Source organism: Tursiops truncatus, chromosome 16 (genome assembly GCF_011762595.2).
Source record: "Tursiops truncatus isolate mTurTru1 chromosome 16, mTurTru1.mat.Y, whole genome shotgun sequence".
Classification (NCBI taxonomy): domain Eukaryota; kingdom Metazoa; phylum Chordata; class Mammalia; order Artiodactyla; family Delphinidae; genus Tursiops; species Tursiops truncatus.
In genome coordinates, this window is record NC_047049.1 from 1066622 (window position 1) to 1088703 (window position 22082).

The window sequence follows — 22082 nt, forward strand, 5'->3', positions numbered from 1 at the left end:
CAATCTCAAGTCCAGGCTCAGGCTGGACTCCGTCCGGAAAGATGTTTCAGGCCAAAGCCGGGCTCATTGGAGTATTGCCCGGGCAGGGATCGGAACGCCAGGCCATGCGCTGGCCCTGGGACCGGACAGTGGAGACACCTCACTGTGAAACACCTCATTGTGAGGCTGCCCCAGGGCCAGCCCCGCGAAGCTTGATGTCAGGTGGGAGGTTGGAGAGACACAGAAGGGATAGAAAGAGACCGAGAGAGACACACAGAGAAAGAGCTACCCAGGACCCAGGACGGACCGGAGAGGCAGAGCAGGGCAGGAGAGGCCAGGCCTCCGGGCAGGTTCTGAGGAGGGGGGCGCGCAGGATAGAAGTCCAGGCTCAGACACGGCCAGTCAGGGAGAAGAAGAGCCCTCGCGTCCCCTCGGAGGAGCTGGGGGCTGGTGGAAGAGGGCGAGCCCCTGGACTGCGCCCCAGCGGCCTCCGGCGTGGACGTGTGGCGTCTCAGGGAGTCCAGGGCCCGCGTCCCCCTCTCACTGGCCCCGATGCCCGCGCCTCTGCACTGCGGCCACTACCTGCTGTGGGCCGCGGGCCTGGGCCACGCTGGGCCTCTCTGGGAGACTTGCGGCAGCCTCTGGGCCGTCTCCGCCTGGCTCGCTGCGTCCCTCCTGGTGGCAGCTTGGCCCGCTGTGGGCCTCTCCTGCTCGCGGACCCTGGTGTACGCCTCCCCGCGCGTCCAGCTGCAGCGTCTTGTTCTCAAAGGCGTCCTCCAGGCAGCGGAAGACTCCGCCAAGCTTGGGCCGGCCCGGGCCTTCCTGTGCCCCGCATCCCCGGGCACGTGGGCAGAGCCTCTGCTGGCTCCTGCGGCCGCCGTGCTGCCACGGCGGGAGCCGGCGAGGGGCGGCGGTTCCTGGAGCCTCCTGTGGCGGGGTCTGCGAGTTCTCGTGGACTGGGCGGAGCCGGGCCTGGCGCCCCCCCCCCCCCCAGCCCCCCAGCCCTCCCCCCACCCCTCAGCCCGGCCTGGCGTCCGCTCGGAGCTGGCGCTGTCCACGCAGGGAGTGCTGAACGCTCCGGAACTGGGCCGAGGGCGCGCGTTCTGCCCCAGCGAAGCTCCGCAGCTCGCCCCCGGGGCAAACCGGGGTTCCGACCTCCAGCTCAACCCGCAGAAGGGCAGGCGGGGACCACGCACGGAAGAAACCACAGTTTTTCGGAACTCCAGCCACATTTCCAGGCCCTGTGGGCGATCTCACGTCAGGGAAGGAGGCTCTGACTCTGAAACATTTGGCGAGTCGGGAGGGCCAGGCCGGGGGGGGGGGGGGGGGAGGGAATGCGCCCACGGGAGCTGCTCCTGACTGCCCTTAAAAACAAGTTCAGGGCTTCCCTGGTGGCGCAGTGGTTAAGAATCCGCCTGCCAATGCAGGGGACACGGGTTCGAGCAGGGGAACAGGGGACATGTGGTCTGGGAAGATCCCACATGCCGCGGAGCAGCTAAGCCCATGCGCTGAGCCTGTGCTCTAGAGCCCGCGAGCCACAACTACTGAAGCCCGCGCGCCTAGAGCCCGTGCTCTGCAACAAGAGAAGCCACCGTAATGAGAAGCCCGTGCACCGCAACGAAGAGTAGCCCCCGCTCGCCATAACTCGAGAAAACCCGCGTGCAGCAACGAAGACCCCATGCAGCCAAAATTAAAATTAATTAATTAATTTTAAAAATGTTCAAGGTTTGGGGTGAGACACAGTAGGAGGACTCTCAGCCCACGCAGAGTCACAGGGCGATACTGTCACTCAGTCGATCCCTGCAGGGACTGTTTTTTAAGGAAAAGACATCCCAACCCTTCCGTTCTGTTAGTGCAGCCGGAATTTCAAAGCGTAAGTTGGGACAGTGAGAGTCAGTGCGACGACACTCCAGTACTGGCTGGCATAAGAACACCTGCAGAGCTAAATCCTCACTTTCCCATCCCCTTGTCCCAGTCCCACCTTGGTTTTCCACTCCCCCAAAGAGATCAAACAGGCTTTAACCACCTGTGTGGGATCACTGTGACTAAAATGTGTTCTTATTCATTCACAGAAATTCTTTCACCATTCTCAGCGGTTGACTTTTCTTTTCTGGTTCTCATTTGACAAACAGCTACAGGAGCAGTCCTCCCTGGTGGCTGACTTCAGCCAGGTGCTGCCAGGACCTCTGATTTCAGAGCCTGTGCTCCAGAAGGCTCCCCATGACTTAGGATGGGGCTATATGTGAGATGCCCGGCACCCCTCCCTAGTGAGCAGAAGGCCCAAGTTCCCTTTTTGGTGTGGAAAGAGGCACTGTCGTTCAGAGCGTGGACACGGAACACAGAAGTGGCTAACATAGCCGATACGTCCAAACTTTAATACTTTGTGAGGAGGAGAACTTTGATATTCTAAGACTTAAAACAACCTTTTATTAAAAACTGTACAATAATTTACAAATGAGTAAAAATTCTCTGGTATATATCATAGGAATCACAATACAAAAATATGTGTAAAATTTTGTAGCTGATCACCATACAAACCTATTTTAGGCCTCTGAATACTGTTTAGCACTGAACAGAGTTATCCGGTGTTTGCAGTGTGGTTATTAAGGAACTGCTTCAGGGAACACGAATACTGCCTGGCGCATTGCTGTGAGAAAACAAGTCCTCATTCGGTTCTGCATAAATTTACAATAAAGCTTTTTAAAAATATACAGTAAACAAATATATGACTTGATACATAATTTACACCTTGATTTTCCTGAGCCTAGACGTAAATCCATTACTGTGTTAAAACACACAATCCGTCTTAAGGTCAACGATGCAGTAACGGTCAGTGTAGGTTAATGTCACAGCGCCTCCAAACCCACTCCCGGCACACCCTCCTTCCTGACTGCCAGGGCTGGTGTTCACAGCCCTGTAAGGCACTCGGGGCATCCTGAAGGCTGCAGGTTCCTCGAGGGCAGAGCCCTTTGAGGAAGAGCCACAGTCCTTCAGCGACTGGAGCTCTAGACCATGGAAGCAGGTACACACATCCGTGTCAACAAGGAAAGCTGAAATTTACATGGATTTGTAGTTTAGACAAATGAAAACATTTGTGTTTTTCTGGGTATTGTGCACACAGTGACTATGGCGATAACCGTTAGGCTGCATACGTGTCCACATCCCGGTTACGCAGTAAACACTTCTGTGCTTCAGCCTTTCAGGGTCCTTCCTCCTGCTGCGTTAGGGAGTGACACACTTACACACACGCGCCCCCTGTTTGAAGAGCTAGCGGTAAGAGAGTCCCGATACTCGCAGGGAATTCAGTCCAGCCCACTGGCTTTGCAACAAGGTACACTCTAGAATTTAGAAAGCGCATGTTATCATGAAATACTTGAATTCTTCAGATGCTCATTGGACCAGGAGGAATCAGTGACAAAGGCTCATGTTTGCCCCTTTCTCTCTCTCTCTTCTTCTTCTTCTTCTTTTTTTTTTTTTTTGGTACGTGGGCCTCTCACTGCTGTGGCCTCTCCCGTTGTGGAGCACAGGCTGTGGACGCGCAGGCTCAGTGGCCATGGCTCACGGGCCCAGCCGCTCCGTGGCATGTGGGATCCTCCCGGACCGGGGCACAAACCGGCGTCCCCCACATCGGCAGGCGGACTCTCAACCACTGCACCACCAGGGAAGCCCTTCTTGTTCGTTTTTGTTTTGCAAAAGCCCAATCCTGAAATGCTGGATTTTGTAATCAGATGAAAAGAAGGTGCCTATGATACATGAATAAGAACAATATCTGAAGAGAAGAATTGGCATTGCAACTGAATGTGTGCTTTCCTGAATGTACCAAATGCAATTTGGTACGTGAAGTATTATTTAAAACATTCACTGAACCGCTTTCCCTTTCCAGTGCACATCCTTTCTACATACAGACAATAACAACTTCATAAGCACTGGTACATATTTACATGCTTCTCTTTCCTGTAGACTTTGCCTTCTTTTAAAAATTACAAAGCTGTGCTTAAGAGTGTCCGGGGTGTGGGGTTGCATACGAAGAACTCCAGACGTATGTATGACACACAAAATCATGACGACCCAAATAAACTCGAGGGGTGTGAATCTGCATTTCACACGCACATTCTGGGATCCGAAATGGCCAACCTGCACAGCTGCTGTCCCCGCACAGGTACACATGGGGCGGGCAGGCCCACAGGGAGTGCTTGGAGCTGCGGGGTGCTTCTGCATGCTTCCATCCTACAGTCCATCAGGCTTCAATCTGGGAGCTCATCCATAGCTCCACGGCGGCTTTTGTTAACACAAGACTATTGTCTGCTGTTTGGTTCTGAGTACGACAAATGTGTCAAGACGAGGCCGTCATTAGACCAAGACTAAAGTACGCAGGAAGGACTCAGCCAGATTTCGGACTTGAGATACAAACCCTGACTCCAAGCTCAGCTGGAGAAGCAGTGAACTGGCCTCGTTTTCTGTTCAAGTGACTAAGTGACTGTGGCTTTAATGACAATAGAAAGGATGTGTCCTTCTTGGACAAGTGTTGATTAACAATGCATTGCCCAGCAGAAAACCTGCACCCTCTAGAGAAAAAAGCACGTCTGTCTGATTCTATAAGCTTTCTCCCAGTTCATCCTGGTCTGGCTGCCACTGTCATCTGCACCGTAGTTGAACGTTTCTTCCGACACAAATATAAAGTGAACCTAACACTTCCAGACAACATAGGCGTACCTCCCTCCAGCCGTTGGGCAATGCAGTTTATGTTTCTTTTATACAATGTTGTCCATTACATTCTCATCTGGCTGCACTCTCATTACGCAGCAGGTCAACTTCTAGGTGCCTCAGAGAGCCCAGTCCTGTGCACTGTCTTCTGATAGAGCACATGTGTGTGCAAACACACAGACTCATGCGTGCACACACACATGCACACGTACCCCCTGCAAATTCAGCACTGACAGCACAACCTTAGGCCCCCAAGGGTGCGAGGTCAACAGATGCACCACCTCCAAGCCGTGAGTCGGGCTGTGTCCGAATGCGGGCAGACTCCCCTGGGCCGTGGACCAGGATGCTCGGCGGGAATGGAAATCACGCTTCAAATAGGCTTCAGTGACGTGCTGCTTCTTCTCTGAAAAAGAGTGAAGACAAATGCTTTCTGTTAGTGTGAGACATCTGAGCCACTGGCGGGGACTCCCGGCGGGGAAGGTCTGGAGAAATGACCAGGCGCTGGCTCTGTAGGTGGACATCCGGTTGTGGTAGCTCTGGCCCAGGCACGGCGCCACACTTGAGCCTCTGGGAGATGCAAACGGCTCTTCCCAGGAGATGCGAGGCCACAAAGACGAGTCCCCGTGCCCCATGAGACCACGTGCAGAAGCGACCTCAGTGCCCCCTCCCACCTGTGGGAGAGTGCTCACGTTTCCGCCCAATTTTCATTTCTTCTTAGTACTTAGAAAGTGGGCCTCTGTTAGGCACTAATTCTTCCTTTTTACCTTTTACATCTTTAATATTTAGAAGTTAAGAAGGAGCTTCCCAGGTTCTTTCTAACATGCAGGGCGGACCCTGGAGCAGCAGCATCGGTGGGTGAGAGGCGAGGGGGAGGGGAGGGGAGGGGAGGGGGAGGGGCGGGGTGGTGGAGCGCACCACCTGGGGTCACAGACATTAGAAACTCCACAGAGTGTTTTTGGTTTTTAACTTTAAAACCAACTTCTCAGTCAGAGGACACTCCAAGTAGAATGAACGCTGAACGCATTAGAATCGCACGTGTGCTTACTCTACCAAGCGTCGCACACATCATGGTTGAAATCTGCTGCATTAAACTTACGTTGTTCCTTATGCCTGCGATCTCATCCATCTCTAAATAGGTTCTAGTCAATTCATCCACTTCTAGTGTGTTAGAAAGGACCCTCTCGTTCTGCAGATGGAAAAGCTGAAGGCTGGAGATTACAAGGGGTTCCCGAGCTCGCAGTTCTAGGCTGGCCAGAGCCAGGGCCCTGACCACCCGCTCACCGTCCTCCACGCGTGTCACTGCCTTCCTGAGCTAAGATGATAACTGTCTGGGCTGTGAGCTGCACACACGCAAACACAGAACAAGAATCTTGGCGAAAATAAGGTGCAGAATTCGAAACAGTCACTCCCCAGTTTGAAGGGACAAGGTGACAACATTTGGCTGCCTGAGGTCACTTGATCCTCTCCTGAGTCAGTCCTACCCTACTTTGCTAATGTTCACCACCACTGTGCCCAGGACGGGTGGCTTTCTGCTTTCTCCGGGACTGCAGCACTACACATGCACACTTACACGCACGCACACACGCACACACGCACCGAGGCATGCTTCTGCTTCCAGGCTTCCAGACCTCTCAAGTCCCTACAGGCCCCTCAGTCCCATGTCCTCCGATATGGTGTCCTCCACCCCTCCCTTTTCGGCCGCTGGCCCAACTTCCTGACCATCCCCCCAGTCAGCCCAAGATCTCACCACGTTGAAGCCATGCGAGACGCGGGACAGGCGAGTGTGGGGTCATCTGGCGGGTCTGCCCTTGGTCCCCTGGCCCTGGGGGGCTCGTCATTCAAGAGCGGCCCTTTGGGCAGAAGCTGAGCTGCAGTCCGCACAGGCGCCTGCCTGCCAGGTTGGCCCTTGATTGGCATCTGGAAACCCGGCCTTCGAAACTCTCCCGGAGGGAAGAGGTTGTGCTCGTGGCCTGGCCTAGACTGTTTGTACACATGATGTAATTTACGGCAAACACCTGCCTCCTTCTGAGGGCCGGCATTCTAACGGGCAGGCGGTGCCCACATGAGTAGCCCCAGTACCAACCCCGAGCTCCGAGTCTCCAATGGACACCCCGGCTCCCCAGCAGAGACAGCGCACACACACAGCTGCGTTTTCAGGCTGGGGAGGGTGTGCTCTGTGTGGCCTCCACAGGCGGGAGGAAGTGTAGGGCATCTGCTCCTGGGTCCCTCCAGCCTCCTCCTGCGTCTTCTGCCCTTACAGAGCCACCTGCCTACCTTGATGACGTCACTGCAATAGATCCGAGCTGTGGTACCACTCTGTACTGAGTCCTGAGAATCCTGGTGGGCCACTGAGCCTGCGGGTGGCCTTGGGGACCTGGGAGCACCCCACTTCCACTGTTTTCTGGAACCTCAGGAGGCCGTGAGGCTGCAGAAAGGAGGAGACATGGCCTTGGCCTCCGTGAGCACGTCGGCCCACTTACTGGGTCGTCATTTATCTGACTGTGACTTAGTGGCCAGGCACGACCTGCGTGTGTACTGGGGTCCACACAGGATTCCACAGTGAGCGAGCTGGGCACGTCCCTGCGTGTGCAGCGCTTCACAGAGAGGCGGGAGGACAGTGCACTGATGGAGACGAGGATGCGCGTTGTGTGGGAGGAGGGACGCAGGGCGTGGAGGGAATCATGGCACGTGGTGGTGCTCCCAGCCCAGGGGGGCGGAGTCTGCTGGACTACTGCCTGGTGAGGGGTGATGTCTCGATAACGGTGGGCACCACGGACCGCACCCTTACCTTCCTTCTGGAGGGAGAGGTTACGTGATTTTATATCGGGCTGCGCTGAGGGTGGGAGATGAGGTATAAAGGACAGGAGGACGTTGATAAACAACGTCACTAAGTGGGTTCATTTCATAGTTACCAACATGGACAGATGAGGGACAAGAGGACAGGAGGGCATCTGGCCAGACCACGGCCCAGCTGGCAGCAGGGCTATTTTTACATTGGTGCCCAGCCCAATAGGCACAGAGATGTCAGAACCTCGCTCAGAGCTGCAGAAGCAGAATTCTCATCAGTAACACCCATCGGTAACAGATGCAAATGCATTCGTACATATGGATTAGGAAACAACATTCTGATTTAGGTCAAAATAGAGTCCAAGTAACCGGCTCCGCCGCCTGTGTTTGTGCTGGGGAGTCCCACTGGGACCTCAGCTGTTAGGAAACATGAAGCTGTTGGTAGGGATGACCAGCGCCTTCCTGGGGTCAGAACCAACTACACTGGGCACCGTGGGAAAGCCCATGGGGCCTCTTGGGGTTTCCAGAAACACACACAAGACAAGTGAACCCGGGTCCGCACACTGAATCCAGAGGTCCAGGCAGGCAAGAGCCCAACTCCACAGGCACTTGGCAGGGGTAGGGTCCTGCAGCCCAGATCTTTGCTCTCTGCCCCCAAACACACCCCCACTCCAGGCCCCTCAGAAGTAACCCACACAAATCCACGGATGATCAGCTTATGGGACAGCGGAGGGTGGGCTAAAACCAGAACCTCTCCACGTGAGAACTACTATTCTGGGAAGTCGTAGACAAACGTTTTCAAACCCAACAGAAACAGATGGCGACAACAAACTCGTTTGGGGCCAAGGTCTTCTTTCCCCAAAGCTCTGACTTGGGGGAAATATCAAGAAATAGATGGTCTTGGGGACTTCCCTGGTGGTCCAGTGGTAAAGAATCCACCTTCTAATTCAGGAGATGCGGGTTCGATCCCCGGTCAGGGAACTAAGATCCCACGTACCACGGGAACTAAGTCTGCACGCCACACCTAGAGAGCGTGGGTGCCGCAAACTACAGAGCCCGTGTGGTCCATGTACCACAACTAGAGAAGAGAAAACTGGCACGCCGCAACTAGGGAGAAGCACGTGCGCCACGACGAGAGATCCCACACGCCACAACAAAGATCCCGTGTGCCGCAACTGAGACCTGATGCAGCCAAATAAATAAATAGATAGATAGATAAATAAATAAAATATGTTTTAGAAAACTTACAAGAAAAGAAATAGGTGGTCTCGCCCAGACCCAGCTTAGCTTCCTTCTGCCCCCATCAGCTCTCCACAGGGCCTTTCCATCAATCCCACAGACGGTGACAGTACTGCTGTCAGTGCCCCAACCCTGGGCCATTTACAAGGTCCTTCTCCCAGCCCCCCACAGAGGAGAGCCCGCTGCGGGAGGCCCACTCTGCTCCAGGGCGGTCCACACTCACGCCACGCTCTGCTCGGGGTCTCCTCCTGGTTCTGACTCTGCAGCTGCCTAGTGGACACACAGGAAAGGCGGCAGCCTATTGATGGAGACGGCCACACACGGGTGTCGCCCCAGCACTCTTGAAAGTTGCGACGGTTCACGTTATGTGTCAACTTGACCGGGCCAGGTTTGCCCACGCGTTCACCAGACTTTATCCTGTGTGCTTGGTTGGGGGGGCGGAGGGAGATTGAGGGTGTTTCTGGATGAGATTAGCATTGAATGGTCAGGTGAGTAAAGCCCGTGGCCCTCCCCAGTGCAGGTGCGCCTTGTCCAGTCAGCTGAAGGCCTGACTAGAACAAAAAGGTTGAGGAAGAGGGAAACCCTCTGCCTGACTGCTGAGCGGGGACAGGGGTCCTCTCCTGCCCTCAGACTTGGACGGACACACGCGCTCTGCTGGGGCTCCCGCTTGACGACCACAGATCTTGGGGCTTCTCAGCCTCCACAGATGTATGAGTCAATCTGTTACAGTAATTCCCTCTGTCTATACGGACAGGCCGATGGAGAGAGATATGGACAGATGGATAGACATGAGCCAGCCTACCGGTTCTGTTTCTCTGGGGAACTCAACTCTACAAATGCATTACCTGGTTAGCCACCCAACCTCCTCAAAGCAGGAGGCCCAGGTGGACACAGGTCAGCTCACCTGTCGTGGCCACGTGGCTAAGAGAGTGCAGAGGGAGGACCCGAGCCCCGAGCCGTGTGACCCCAGAGCTGCCCTTCCCACCTCGCTGCTGCCGAGTTTCCTGAGTGGCAGCCATGGCCCCTCCCACGTCTCACACGAGCAACCTGACAAAAGACCACAGACGCCGTGAAATGGGCTCCGAGGCCCGAAGAGCCCGGGTGTGTCAGAGGGTCGCTTGAAGAAGATCCAACCTGAGGAGAAGCATGAGGTGCAGCCAGGAAGCAGCCCGGTGTCCTCACAACCTGGACTCCGGGGGAGGTTAAAGGCACCTGTGGGGTGCAAGTCGGGTCCCAGGACCCTCAGCACCTCCCGGGCTTGTCAGAGACGTGGACCCTGGGCCACGCCGCCTGGCGGAACCAGGCACTTGGGGGCTGGGCCGTGGTCTCGGTTTAATAAGCCTCCAGGTGACCCGGGGTTACGCCAGTTTGAAGGCCATTTCCATGAACCTGTATTCCTGAGTCTCCCAAAACCTCTTCCCTTAACAGCCATTGTACAGAATAACTACATGAGCCTAATCGTCTGTTTGCCGCGTTTTCTACCCAGTAATTTGGGGATTAGAGACCTGAGGCCTGCCTCAGCTGGGGCGGACATTCCAGGGCCACAGGGAGCCCTCTGGGTGCTGCCCACCTCCTCCACAGGGCCTGGGATGTTTGCTGGTGGGACCCGCCGGCCTTGACCCCTCCGGGCACTCCCACCTCGCTGGGCATCAAGGGTGCCTGTGTGCACAGGCTCGCAGTCTGACCTTGGCCTGAGATCAGCTTGGCGGTAGACCAGACCCGGGGTGCGCGTCGGAAGACCCGTCCCTGCCCAGCACTAAGGTCACAGCGCCCCGGAGTCCGCACCAGCCTCCTGAGACTCAGGGTCCCTCCCCGCCCAGCTCAGCAGCAGGGGTGCACAGGGCGTGAGAGCCCAGGGTGAGCCAGGCGTACCTCTGCGGGGTGAACTCAGTCACAAAATGCACCTGTCTCCCCTGCAGGCGGCTCCCTGCAAAGCTGTATTTGCTTTGACTGTGCGTCTTTTCATCTGTGAAATTCTCGGCCGTCCGCCGGCCAGACGCCAGCCTCCTGACCCAGAGCTGCCTCTCTGGGCCCAGCGGGAAAGGCCAGCGGGAGGCAGGCTCCTGAGTGACCTCACGGAGCTCCCAAAGGCCCCACCTGCGCCCCTCCCTCCACCCCTAGACTGCGCGTCCGACGGAGCCCCCGCTCTGGAGGTGGAACTCTGAGTTGGCCATCTCCTCTCATGGGAAGTGAGGCCCCCGGCCTCCAGGCCCCACCTCTCAGGACCCCCAAGACCTCGGCTCCCTGGAGTGCCAGGGCAGGGGAAGTTAGGGCGTCACGGAGGGCGTTAGGCGATGGCCTGGCGAGTAGAGGGGCCCAGGCTTCCGTGAGTTCTGCCCAAAGCTGCTTGCCGGGAGCCCCGGCGACCTCTGTTCTGTCCCCTCCTCCAGGGAACCAGAGAACCAGCTGAGCTGGCAGGGCAGGGGTCCCCCTGCAGCAGGAGGTACCTGGAGCAGACCCAGCTGAGACCCACCCAGGAGGGAACGGGCGGTGAGCACGGGAGGCGGGGACCGTGGGAGCCAGGGGAGGGAAGCCAGCCTGGAGAGAGGAGGGGTCGGGCTGCCGGGGGGACGCACCTCTGCCGGGGACAGCGCGACACGGGCACGGGGCCAGGGGGCTCGGGCCGCGGACTGGATCCCTGGACCCCCGGCCCGCACTGGCTGTGCCTGGGGGCACTGTCTGGTCCCAGGTCCACCGTGGCCGCCCCGTGCGGGGGCTCCTGCCCTTCCGCCGCCTGCTCGCCTCTGGCCTCCTTCCCCCCTCGACTGAGCAGCCCACAGGGAGCCCCGCGGCCCCGCACATCAGCAGCCCCTGGCACCTCCTGCAGAGAAGGCAGCTCCTGGCAGCTTCGGGGCCGTGCGTGCTGAGTCCGCGGCCCAGAGCGTGGACAGGGTGTGGCGGCCGGGCACCGCCACAGGCTGGGCCCCGGCTGGCCAGGTGGCGGGCACACCACTGGGCTCTTAGTGGCGCACAAGGTGGCGGCCCTGGGGCTCTGGAGGGCAGGGTGGTGCCAAGCGCAGGGTGACAGGCATCGCGCATCAGAGCCCCGGGGCTGGGCTCCCCTGTTCGCGCTTGCTCAGTCTGGTGAGGGGCCCGTCCTCCACTCCCATGGCCTCACACGTCCCTGCCCCTGTGTACCAGGAGGAACATTCCGGTGAGGGGGTCGGGGTGGGGTGGGGGAGGAATTCCAGCAGGGGGCAGGGGGGAAGCTTCTGGTGCTGTGCTCCCGGTGCAGGACTGGCCGAGGCAGGCACTGGGTGGGCTCCGCACCTTCCAACCGTCTGAGCACCCAGGACCCCACCTCGTCTGCATCGGCCCAGGTTCCCAGGGCCCGGCCCCCGGGGGACGGCCAGGAAAGTACACAGAAGCCAGCTCAGTCCTTCCCTCCTGGAGACAAGGGCGACTTGCTCGTGTTCACGTGCTGTACGCACACCCGTCTCCCTGGCTGGTGTGGGCGCAGAATCTGCTGCCCAGGCTCCCAGGCCCGCGCCTGACCACACGTGCCCACCACACGCGCAGACCGCACGTGGGTGGGAGCACACCCTTTCTGTCTTCTTTCCGTTGGTTCTTGTTTTGTTTCCTGCCTGGGTTACTAGGAGCTGCTCTCACAGCCCTACAAGGGGGCGTCCAGCTCTCTTTTCTGGCACCGACTTCTCTAATAACGGCATCTCTTACTAATGGCCTCGTGGTCATGCTAGTGAAAAGACGCATCATTGCTTTAACAAAGATGGTGACATTACAGAGCGCTAGACAGCTGGCCGCAGGCCATGAGCTGTCCCTGGACAGGCACAAACGGGGGAGGGGAGACCGTTGGCCTCCAGCCAGACATCCCACTTCTGTCTGAGACCCTGTGCAAAGCTCTCAGTAACGACCGGCTTTTGCCATAAGGTAAACACAGAATTCTAAACAAAGAGCAAAAAAAAAAGCAACGCTCCAAAGCCAACGCGAGCTGGAGGCGTTTGTCAGCATCTCCTGAGGTCGAGGGCTTGTGCTTGGATGACCCCTGATGACCCCTAGGCGGACACCCAGAAGGAACTCCCGCACCAGCACATCCACAGACTTTACGAGAACGTTCATGAAGCATCGTCCACAACAGCAAAACGCAAACGTCCGTTAGGGGCGGTGGAGTTCCGTGACAGAGCCCCAGACAGGGGTGAGCCGACACAGGTCACGGGACGGGCGAGTCTAAGCACAGTGACACTAAGTGCACAGTGTGTCCAAAAGACACGGACAGCATGACACCTCTGCCAAGGACTTAAAACACAGCAACAATTGTGCCTTTTAGAAACATACGCGTCTGCCACAAAGCTCTGCACCAGGCGGTTGCCCCGGGGCCCAGAAGACAGTTACTTCCTGGAGGAGGGGCGGGTGATGGTGCGGGGTCACAGGGTTAGAAGTCAGCGGGTCATAGGGTTAGAAGTCAGCGTAGCCAAGAAACAAGATGAGCACGTGGGCCATTCCCAGACCAGTGGCAGGAATGAGCCAGTGTCAGGATGAATGCAGTTCTGTGCACCAAGAAGCAACGAGGAAGAAAGCCCTGTGATGAGGGGCTGCGAGGGGCAGCATGGCCACCATGCTCCGTGCACTGGCTTGCCACCTGCCATCAGACAAGCACGTGTCTGACCTCAGCCCCGAGCCCCCCTCATCCCGCTTGGGGCTGGAGCCCAGGCTGACGAAGCCGCCCTGACAGGGCCCCTCAGTGCCTGGGTCTGGGGGCTCCACCGCCCGTCCCTCCTCCCAAGATGGAGAGGCAGCGCTCGTCCCCCACACCCCCCACCTGCCAGCACGACCGGCCCCGCGAACTGCTGTTTGCACCTGGGTGAACCTTCTACGAGGACCAAAAACACCTTACCTTTCATTCCTCTGCTTAAACATAAAACAATACACACAAATTAAAAAGACCGTTTCATTAGGTTAGGATGGAAATATTACGGATATTTCTTGAATGCAGGTTCCCCTTCCACGTGTGCACGATACTCGTTAACTGTGGACGTGTTCTGGGCAAGAGCAGCTCATCCCTGAGTTTCCAAACGGCAACAGCGCCATCTCTGGCCGCCTGGCCTCAGCGCAGCGTGCGCAATCTGAGACCCGGCTCAGAGGAGAGGCGGCTCGTCGGTATGCAGTGCCTGCTCCGCCCAGAGCTGTAAATCTCAGCTGCTGACAGTTAATCTCACACGTCTCGGGCTTCCAGGCCCCGAGCTGGGCAGGCGAGGTCCTTGGAGACCCAGCCCCACCCCCAGGACGCAGTGGGGACCAGGCGTGCCGTGCGTGGAGGACGCCAGCAAACAGCAGCTCTGTCCCCCTGCCTCCTGGTATGCGGTGACTCAGAGTCCAGGAGGACGCTCCAGTCAGGATAGGGCTGACCACAGAGCGGGACTCGATCCAGCCAAGCAGGAGGCATTTTAATCAAAAAGAGGAAGACTTCTTTACGATGGGGGTGGGAGGAGACAAGGGCTGGACAGCCACGTGCAAAAAAAGTGTGCTTCGACCAAAGCTGCACCGAATGCAAAAATGAACTAAAAATGGATCGTGAGTATAAATGGAAGACATGAAGTCGCACAGTTCCAGAGGGAAACATGGGAGAGAATATTTGTGACTTTGAATCAGGCAGTTTTCTTAGGTCCAATACCATACAACCTATTTTTTTTTAAGTTGGTAAGTTAGATTTTATCAAAATTTAAGAACTTATCTTCAAAAGATACCCTTAAGAGAACAAAAAGATAAAAGAGAAAATACTTTTGCACCAACAAAGGTGTATGTCTGGAATGTATAAAGGAGTCTTAAAACTCAATGATAAGAAAGCAAAAATCAAATTAAAAAAATGGGCAAACGATTTCAATAGCCACTTTACCAAAGAAGACACACGAATATGGAAAATCAACACATAAAACGATGCCCAACGTCACTAGTCATCAGATAAACGCAAATTAAAACGAAAATAACATACCCCTGTGCCCTTATTAGAATGGACCTCCTCCCCCCAAAAAGACTGACCATATCAAGTGTTGCGAAAGACGTGGAGAACAGTCTTCCCACACACTTCGCTGGTGGGAACGCGACGCGCATGGCCGCCTTGGACATAGTTTCTTATAAAGTTGAGCACACATTTATCAGCCCTAGGTATTTACCTGAGAAACGGACACCTGTATTTACACAAAAACTTGTACATGAATGTTTGTAACAGTTTGATTCACAGTTGCCCTAAACAGGAAACAAGCAGATACATGCGGACAAATGTGGCACATCCGTGCAACAGAGATGACTCAGCATAAAAAGGAAGGAACTACAGAAACGTGGGGGAATCCTCCAGGCGTGCTGCTGCGTGAGCAAAGCCAGACCCCAAAGCTCTGCGATGGATGCACGCATCACATTTTCCACTTATAAGACCTGTAAATGGCAAAACCGGAAGAGGGAACGTAGCCCATTGTTGCCAAGGGTGGAGCTGGGGATGGATGTGGTGACTGTGGCAGGAAGCAGAGGGAGCTGGGGCGATGGTGCTGTCCTGTGTGCTGACTCTGTGCCCACCTGTGTCAAGACCCAGAGACTATACAGGACAAACAGGAACTGTGCTGTGTACATTTTAAAGAAATCACTCTGTGAAGGAAACTCCAATGGAACCCAAGATATAACAAACAAACCTAAACGGCCACAAATGGACAACGTACTAGAGGAAAAGAACCAGACTACGTCACTCTGGAAAACAATATTTTGTCTGGAGACTATAAGGCTAAAGATAAAAGGGACTCTGCACTCAAATGTCTCCTTGCTGGTAAACTTGCTCCTCACGGGGGATGTGGGTTAGCAATTCTGAAATGTCCTTGTGTGGATACTAGGGTGGGGCAAATAATTAACACAGTTTATATGGGAAGAGCCACATCTCCAAAGAAAGTAGATACAGATAAGGAAAGGGGGGGCAGGAACGCGTCTTGAATGGTTGGCCTTGAATTCCAAGTGTCAGTATGAACTGATGGTTTTATAATAGACTCACAGATGATAGCTGGATAGACAGAGAGATGATGGATGACAGATAGATGATAGATAAATGATAGATAGATGATAAATGATAGATGATATATACACAGATGATACATAAATAGATGATAGATAAATAATAGCTAGGTGATAGATAATAGCTATATAAATAGCTATATAGCTATAGAATAGCTATATAGCTATATAAATACATAGATAGACAGAGAGATGACAGATGGTAGACGATAGACAGAAGCAGAAATAAACAAAGAAGTGGGGGTGTGCCCCGACAGGGCCGAGAAATACTATCACCCCGGGAGTAGCAAACACACCAGCCCGGAGATGTCGGTTCCTAAACGCCACCCTCCAACAGAAGGAACCGGAGCTCCTTGGAGGAGTCGCTGCTTTGAGGCTTGGGGCGGGGAAAATACAGATGAGCCTGAGCATCCGGAGGAGAAAGAGTGAGAAAGGGCTCAAGACACGGACGGGAACTCAAAGGACAGGGGCATCAACCTGTTGGAAAGCTCAGTGGCTTCAGTTGGAACAATCTGAGCAAGAAAATAGTTAAAGGTGGTGTTGGATTATCATATTATCATATATATCAAGCTCAGGGATGTGCCCACGAGCCGATACTGCTATGAATAATTGGGTAAAGAAAAAATGAGAGAAGGGGGACAGGTCTTCTCCAGAGAAAAATTCTAATAAAATAGAAGGAACGTAGGGATAGAAAACCACGAGCACAGGCAGTAATCACTGTGGCAGGAGAGACCCACTCACATCTGCTAAAGTTACTGGGCACAAGGTTAAAGAGGACCAGGGTCCTTGCTGAGTCTCAAAGCATCTCCCCACCTATTTCTAGTTATAAATGATACCTTTTCGGTGGATAACCTGGCAGAACCTTGATCAAGGTTCACATCAGAGGGATACAGTGTATGGACGTCGTGCCGCCCTGATCGAACACACTCAGAGGGGGTCACCTGGGCTCAGTCTCGCCAAGAATGCATAACCTCAGTCCAATCATTCAAACACATCAGACAAATCAAACTGGAGGACGACCCACGAAGTAATCCACCAGCTCCTAGCAGGGTGTCAAGGTCAAGGATGATGCGTCAAGGTCAAGGACGACGCGGAAGCTAAGAAAACTGTCGCCCACTGGGAGGGACCAGGAGAACGACTCAACAGAGTATGGGGTCCTGGAGCAGAAACGCTTGTCTGAACTGAGTGGGTGGCCAGCTAAACTTGGAAAGTGCGTGGTGATTCCATGAGATGTGAACACCTGGGGAAGCTGGGTGAACGGTGTACAGGAAATTTATACTCTAATATTTTTGCAACTTTCCTTTAAATCTGTAACTATTTTATAATAAAAGGTTTTTAAAAAGCTGATGGGGTCTTCCCGGTGGTCCAGTGTTAAGACTTTGCCTTCCAGTGCAGGGGGTGCAGGTTCGACCCCTGTTCGGGGAGCTAAGATCCCACATGCCTCACGGCCAAAAAACCAAAACATAAAACAGAAGCAACATTGTGACAAATTCAATAAAGACTTTAAACATGGTCCACATCAGAAATAATCTTAGAAAAAAAAGCTGATGGGAGAAAGGAGGTGCTTGCTCAGGAAGCTGTTAACTTCTCGTGTTGCACGTACTGCACCAAACGTACGCCTGACCCTGGCTCCAGGGCTGCTGTGCAGTGTCCCGAGCCGAGAGGTGCAGCAGTTCTGTCCCCGAACTGTGACACCCACTGCCCCCCCACCCAGGCTACCCCAACACGAGCGCCCGGGAGCTGGTCTGAGCCACCTCTGGGTCTCCAGACCCATAGAATGGCTCTGTCCAAGGGGGCCCCCATCAGTGTCCAGGTCCTGGAGGTCTCCGGGCCCCCAGGGAGGCCGTGCCTGCCCGGCGCCCCCGCCTCTGGACCTGTTCTCACGCTCTCAGCCGTCCTTATCTGGTTCTGGCTCCTCCACAGGTGAGACCTGCTCACAGCTCTGGGGCACGGTCCCCGGTGCTGGGCACACGGCAAGGCAGACCCCAGAGCCAGGCTGGCTCAGCAGGGGGAAGGCTGCGGGGATGACGCCGATGGGGCAGAGGTGACCCGCGTCCCGTGCGGGCCCTCGGGGACTGTGGGCAGTGCGTTTTGATTCAGGTATTGCCGCGCCCATGCGCGTCGCTCATTGTCCTTCACCGGCTACAAGTGACCTTTGAGGTCAGGCCGTGACAGTGGATCGTCCTTACCAAGCAATGGGACACGCAGTACTGGGGCGTTTGGTACTTTCCTCCACACGATACGGCGCAGCCCAAGGACCTCAGCGCAAGTTCTAAGAGGAGACCCCGAACTCCAGGGACCCCGAACTCTGGGGACCAGGCGTGTTCGGATTTGAGGGCCCACGTGTGGAACTGGGCTGGGGACCAGGCGGGGACCGGCCTCCACTCCAGAACCGGCCTCCAGAGTGATCTTTCTAGCCTGAGGCTATGCCCTGCACCCCTGGGGACGCGGGAGCAGATACTGCCGTGCCTGGGCCCTGCACCAGGCGAACCGCACGCGGTTTCCAGAGATGAGCCGCTTCAGAGGAACACGTGCCCAGACGTGCCACGTGAAAGAGCCAAGTGTCCCGAGGCCCCTTTGAGCGAGCGGGCGGTGGTCTCACTCTGGCCTCTGGCTCTGCATCTGCTCTGCCTCACTCCCTTCTCTGCCCAGTGGTGCATCTCCTGGGGCCCCTGCAGCCCCACTCTTAGAGGTTCAGGTGGCTCTGTGATGGGGGGACACGGCACCCCACATCACACCCTGCAGACTCGGATACAGAACTGCATCCCCACCAGAGCCTCACCGCGTCCCACAGAAACACACTTGCCGAGGAGATTCTGCCTGGAGAGGAAGGCTCCCTAGCGGAGCACGAAGCCCCGTCCAGATCCTCCGTCCCTGCCGTGGGGATGACCCACCCGGCCGCCCCAGGGATGCCTCCGAGCCCTGGGGCAGGGAGAGGAGGTGACAACCTGGGGACACAGGGAGGCCCACTGAGCTGGGGGTCAGGGTCAGTGGGAGGGACGGCCCCACAAGACAAGGGGGGACGCTCTCTCGTTTTTTGGAGTTTGTGGGAGGAGCAAGACGGGGTGGGCGGGGCAGGCCAGCAGAGCTGGGGGTGCAGGGCCAGGGCCCGAGTCCGCGGAAGTGGTCGGGTGCCCTTGAAGAGTTCTCTGCCAGGAGCTGAGAGAGGCTGCCCTCATGGCTCAGGGATGTGCCCTGGGACCCACCACTGGGCACCTCTGGAGGCCTCGGCTAGCCTTGGCGGGGGTGTCCTGGGTCTGGGCGGAGAAGACCTGTAATGGGTTCAGCACCTCAGACCAGGGAGGAGCCCACGCCAGATGCCCCCAGGGAGCAGACTCCGATCCAGAGGCCATGGTAGGAGGTGAGCCGCCCTCACCCTGCCCCCGCCCACCTGTACAGACACCAGGGCTCCTGCTGCAGGGCCCACGTCCCAGCAAACTGAACCTACGTCTCAAACGGGGCCAACCTCGCCGCAGAGGAGGTGGGATCCCAAAGACCAGAAGGAGGTGTGCTGGCGCCCACAGGGCCCACAAAGGGCGGGAAGGAAGACGCCACGCCCCAGGGATGACGGCTGAGCCTCACCTGCTGGCCACCTGGGCATCGGGCCCCCTTCTCACGTCCGCAGAACCCCGGGGCACTGCCATCCTCGCTGGGCACTGCCCGGTGAGCGTGCAGTCTGGAGCTCTGCACGGGGCAGCTTTCGCCTCGCCTGCAGCCTGAGGGGCTCCACGGTGCTGCACAGCCCGAGGTGTCCTCTGGCCCCTGCGTCTCCGACAAGCTCACGCCCCTTCCCAGTCGGTCCATTGCTCTGGTCCCAGCTCCCACTACCAGGCTCCCCAGTCATCCCTTCGGTCAGTCCCTCGGCGCAGCTCAGGGCGGGAAGCTGGTGGCACCATGGCAGCCACAGTTCTGTTCCCGCGAGTGACAGCGTCATCAACAAGGCAGGGTGGCAGGATGTGTCGCTCAGTAAGTGCTCAGGACCCCAGCCAGTGAGTCACGGCGTCTTCACAGCCCGTCCGTCCTGGAAGACACGGGGCAACGGTCCTTGAGATGCTCCATGAACCGTCCCCATTTCCCTGAACGAAGGTCACCACCGTGGTGGCAGCTTCATTGCGTCGTTTTGCGGGGTGTCTGCGTTGTTTCTGGGAATCTTCCTTTGAGACACCTTTTGGTCATCAAGGGAACAGAGGGAGGTGGGAGTTTGGGGCTCCTGCACAGAAGCAGCTCTTCACACCTGTGCAGCAGGGGACTCGCGCGTCCCTGTAACTAGGATGGGGAGGCCGCGTCCCGAGGAAGGACCCCAGGGTCCACAGCCAAGACAAGGTCTCTTCAGAGGAGCCCCAGTCAGAGAACTAGTTCTGATTCTGCCTCATCAAAATGGACAGTCCCCCGCAGAGGTGCTCAAAGACCCCCTTTCTCCCTCTTCCTCGACGGGAGGGGGTGTGCAGAGCCCAGGTCCCCTTGAGTCTTCAGGAATGAGATGTGGCGTCTCCCTCTGCCACCGGGGCACCTGCTGCTCTCTGGTCCAACTGCAGGAAAGGGGTCTGGCTCCTCAGAGGGCTGGAAGAAAAGAGACGCAGGACACAGGTCAGGGAGGCTGCACGGCGAGAGGGAAGGGCTGGAGGGATGGGGTTATGAGGAAGGGTGGCCCTGCTCCCGAGGGGAGGTCCTCTGAGGGCGGGGGCCACAGACGGAGCCGGGATGGTGAGGCCACGCCCTACTTGTCCTCTCATCTTGTTTGGGAAGGAAGCGGTGGTCAAGCTTTCACATGCGGCCTGAAAGCCGCGGGCACGATGCCACAGCTCAGCACGACTGTGACGTCGTGCGTGAGCCCAGCTTGTCGGGGAAAGTGGGCATCTCTGGCTGAATCTCCAGTGTCACCCAAGCTTGTACTTGAGAAACGGAAAAGACGAAAAGACACAAAACCACCGGCACTGCTCCTGCCGAGTTGCCCGGAGCAGAGAACAGGGAGTGGTTTTGTGTGCCCATCTCTCCCCGGGGAGGTTCCGTGGGACGGGGTCCTTTGCGTTCCTTCCTTCTCGAGGAAGGCAAGCGCCCCTTCCCCTCTGACGATGGCAGGCCCCTCCCCTCTAGGACCTGGGGGACCCCTGGCTGTCCCCTTCCGGAAGCACCTCCTGCTTACGGAACAGCGGGGGCCGTGCTGGTCCTTATGATGCAGACGAAATACTCACCACGCCAGGGTGCCCAGGAGAGCTATGACCACAGAATGAAAGCTAAGGAGAAAAACAAGAACAAAAATAGGAACTAAAAAGGAAAGGGGAGGGTGGAGACATGGAAGGAAAGAAAGAGAAAAAAGAGTTTGTAGGGCTTTTGGCAAGAAATAACGTGATCACAGACACAGCGACGTGGAGATGCCAGCTGGGGCTCAGGGGCAGATCCTGGCGCACGGGTGTCCAGTGGTTTAAGGGCTGCGCTGCCAGGGGCCTGAAGTGACGGTGCTGTCCCCTCCCCAGGGACCTTGCACCGTCCACGGGCCAGGCTGCGGGTGACAGTCAGGAGGGAGGCTCTGCTGGTCACTCAGCCTCTGGGGGAGCGGCGGGGACCGGCCATCTGGACCTGTCACCAGGGCTGACGGCGAGGGCGCTAAGTGGCTCTAATGGTGACGGGAGTCTTACGGAAAGACAATCCAAGTGCCAACAGGCACACACCACGCTCCCATTATAAATGATGAAGTACAGCCAACTTGCTGAAGAGATCTCACACTTGGAGCCTCGTTTTGGGTCGGGGGAGGTGTCCAGCCAATTTAGACACAAGAGAAAATCTGATGGTGGTACAGCTGCTTGGAAAAGCAGAGCTGCTTCAGCTAGATTAAAAGAATAAACACCCAATTTTTAAAATTCTAGTATTTAGTAAAAACAGATGCTCTCACTTTAAGATGCAAAAGGAAAGAGAGGTTCATTTGGGGGGAGAGACTGCATCGCTTCGAGGTTGCGCATCCCGCCGGCCTCCCCAGGCGAGCCAGGTGTGTGTCGCCCACGGTCTGGCGCCCATGGGCAGGCACATAATTGCTCCCCGGCTTCCTCTCTGCTTTGCAGGTCGTGCCCCGCACGGTTCTAGGGGCCTGTCACCAGCTCTGGATTTGCAAGTTACCACCAAGACCGCTCGGCAGATGGCAGTAAAGTGCCCAGGGAAGGGGCCGGGTTCATCTGCAGGAGGGGTGGGCGGGGCAGGGGGAGGTCCAGCTGCAGGGGCTGCCGTGGGGAGGGGTCCCTGTGCCCCGCGAGCACAGAGCCTCTGCTGGCTCTGCCCAGGCAGGACTGAGGACGTGTGGCCTATTGCGGGTGGCGGGTCCTGTCCAGACCCCAGCCTCCCGTTCTCTCTGGCAGGGACAAGCCTGAGAGGCT

General features: G+C 56.6%; 1 protein-coding gene across 18 annotated transcripts in view; it reads right to left on the reverse strand.

The window, feature by feature from the left end:
* Positions 1-2383: 2383 nt before the first annotated feature.
* The window catches only part of JAKMIP3 (Janus kinase and microtubule interacting protein 3), a 109016-nt gene continuing 89317 nt past the window's right edge, over positions 2384-22082 (reverse strand). For 17 of the 18 annotated variants that reach the window (XM_033842544.2, XM_073793788.1, XM_033842545.2 and 14 more), the window contains 3 exons: positions 20910-20951; positions 19300-20277; positions 2384-5086 (listed from right to left, as the gene is read on the reverse strand). In XM_033842544.2, the coding sequence (XP_033698435.1) occupies positions 20119-20277; positions 20910-20951 (201 nt within the window). In that variant the 3' untranslated portion in view covers positions 2384-5086; positions 19300-20118. The remainder of the gene's footprint in view (positions 5087-19299; positions 20278-20909; positions 20952-22082) is intronic. The other variant, XM_033842554.2, reaches the window with a different exon arrangement.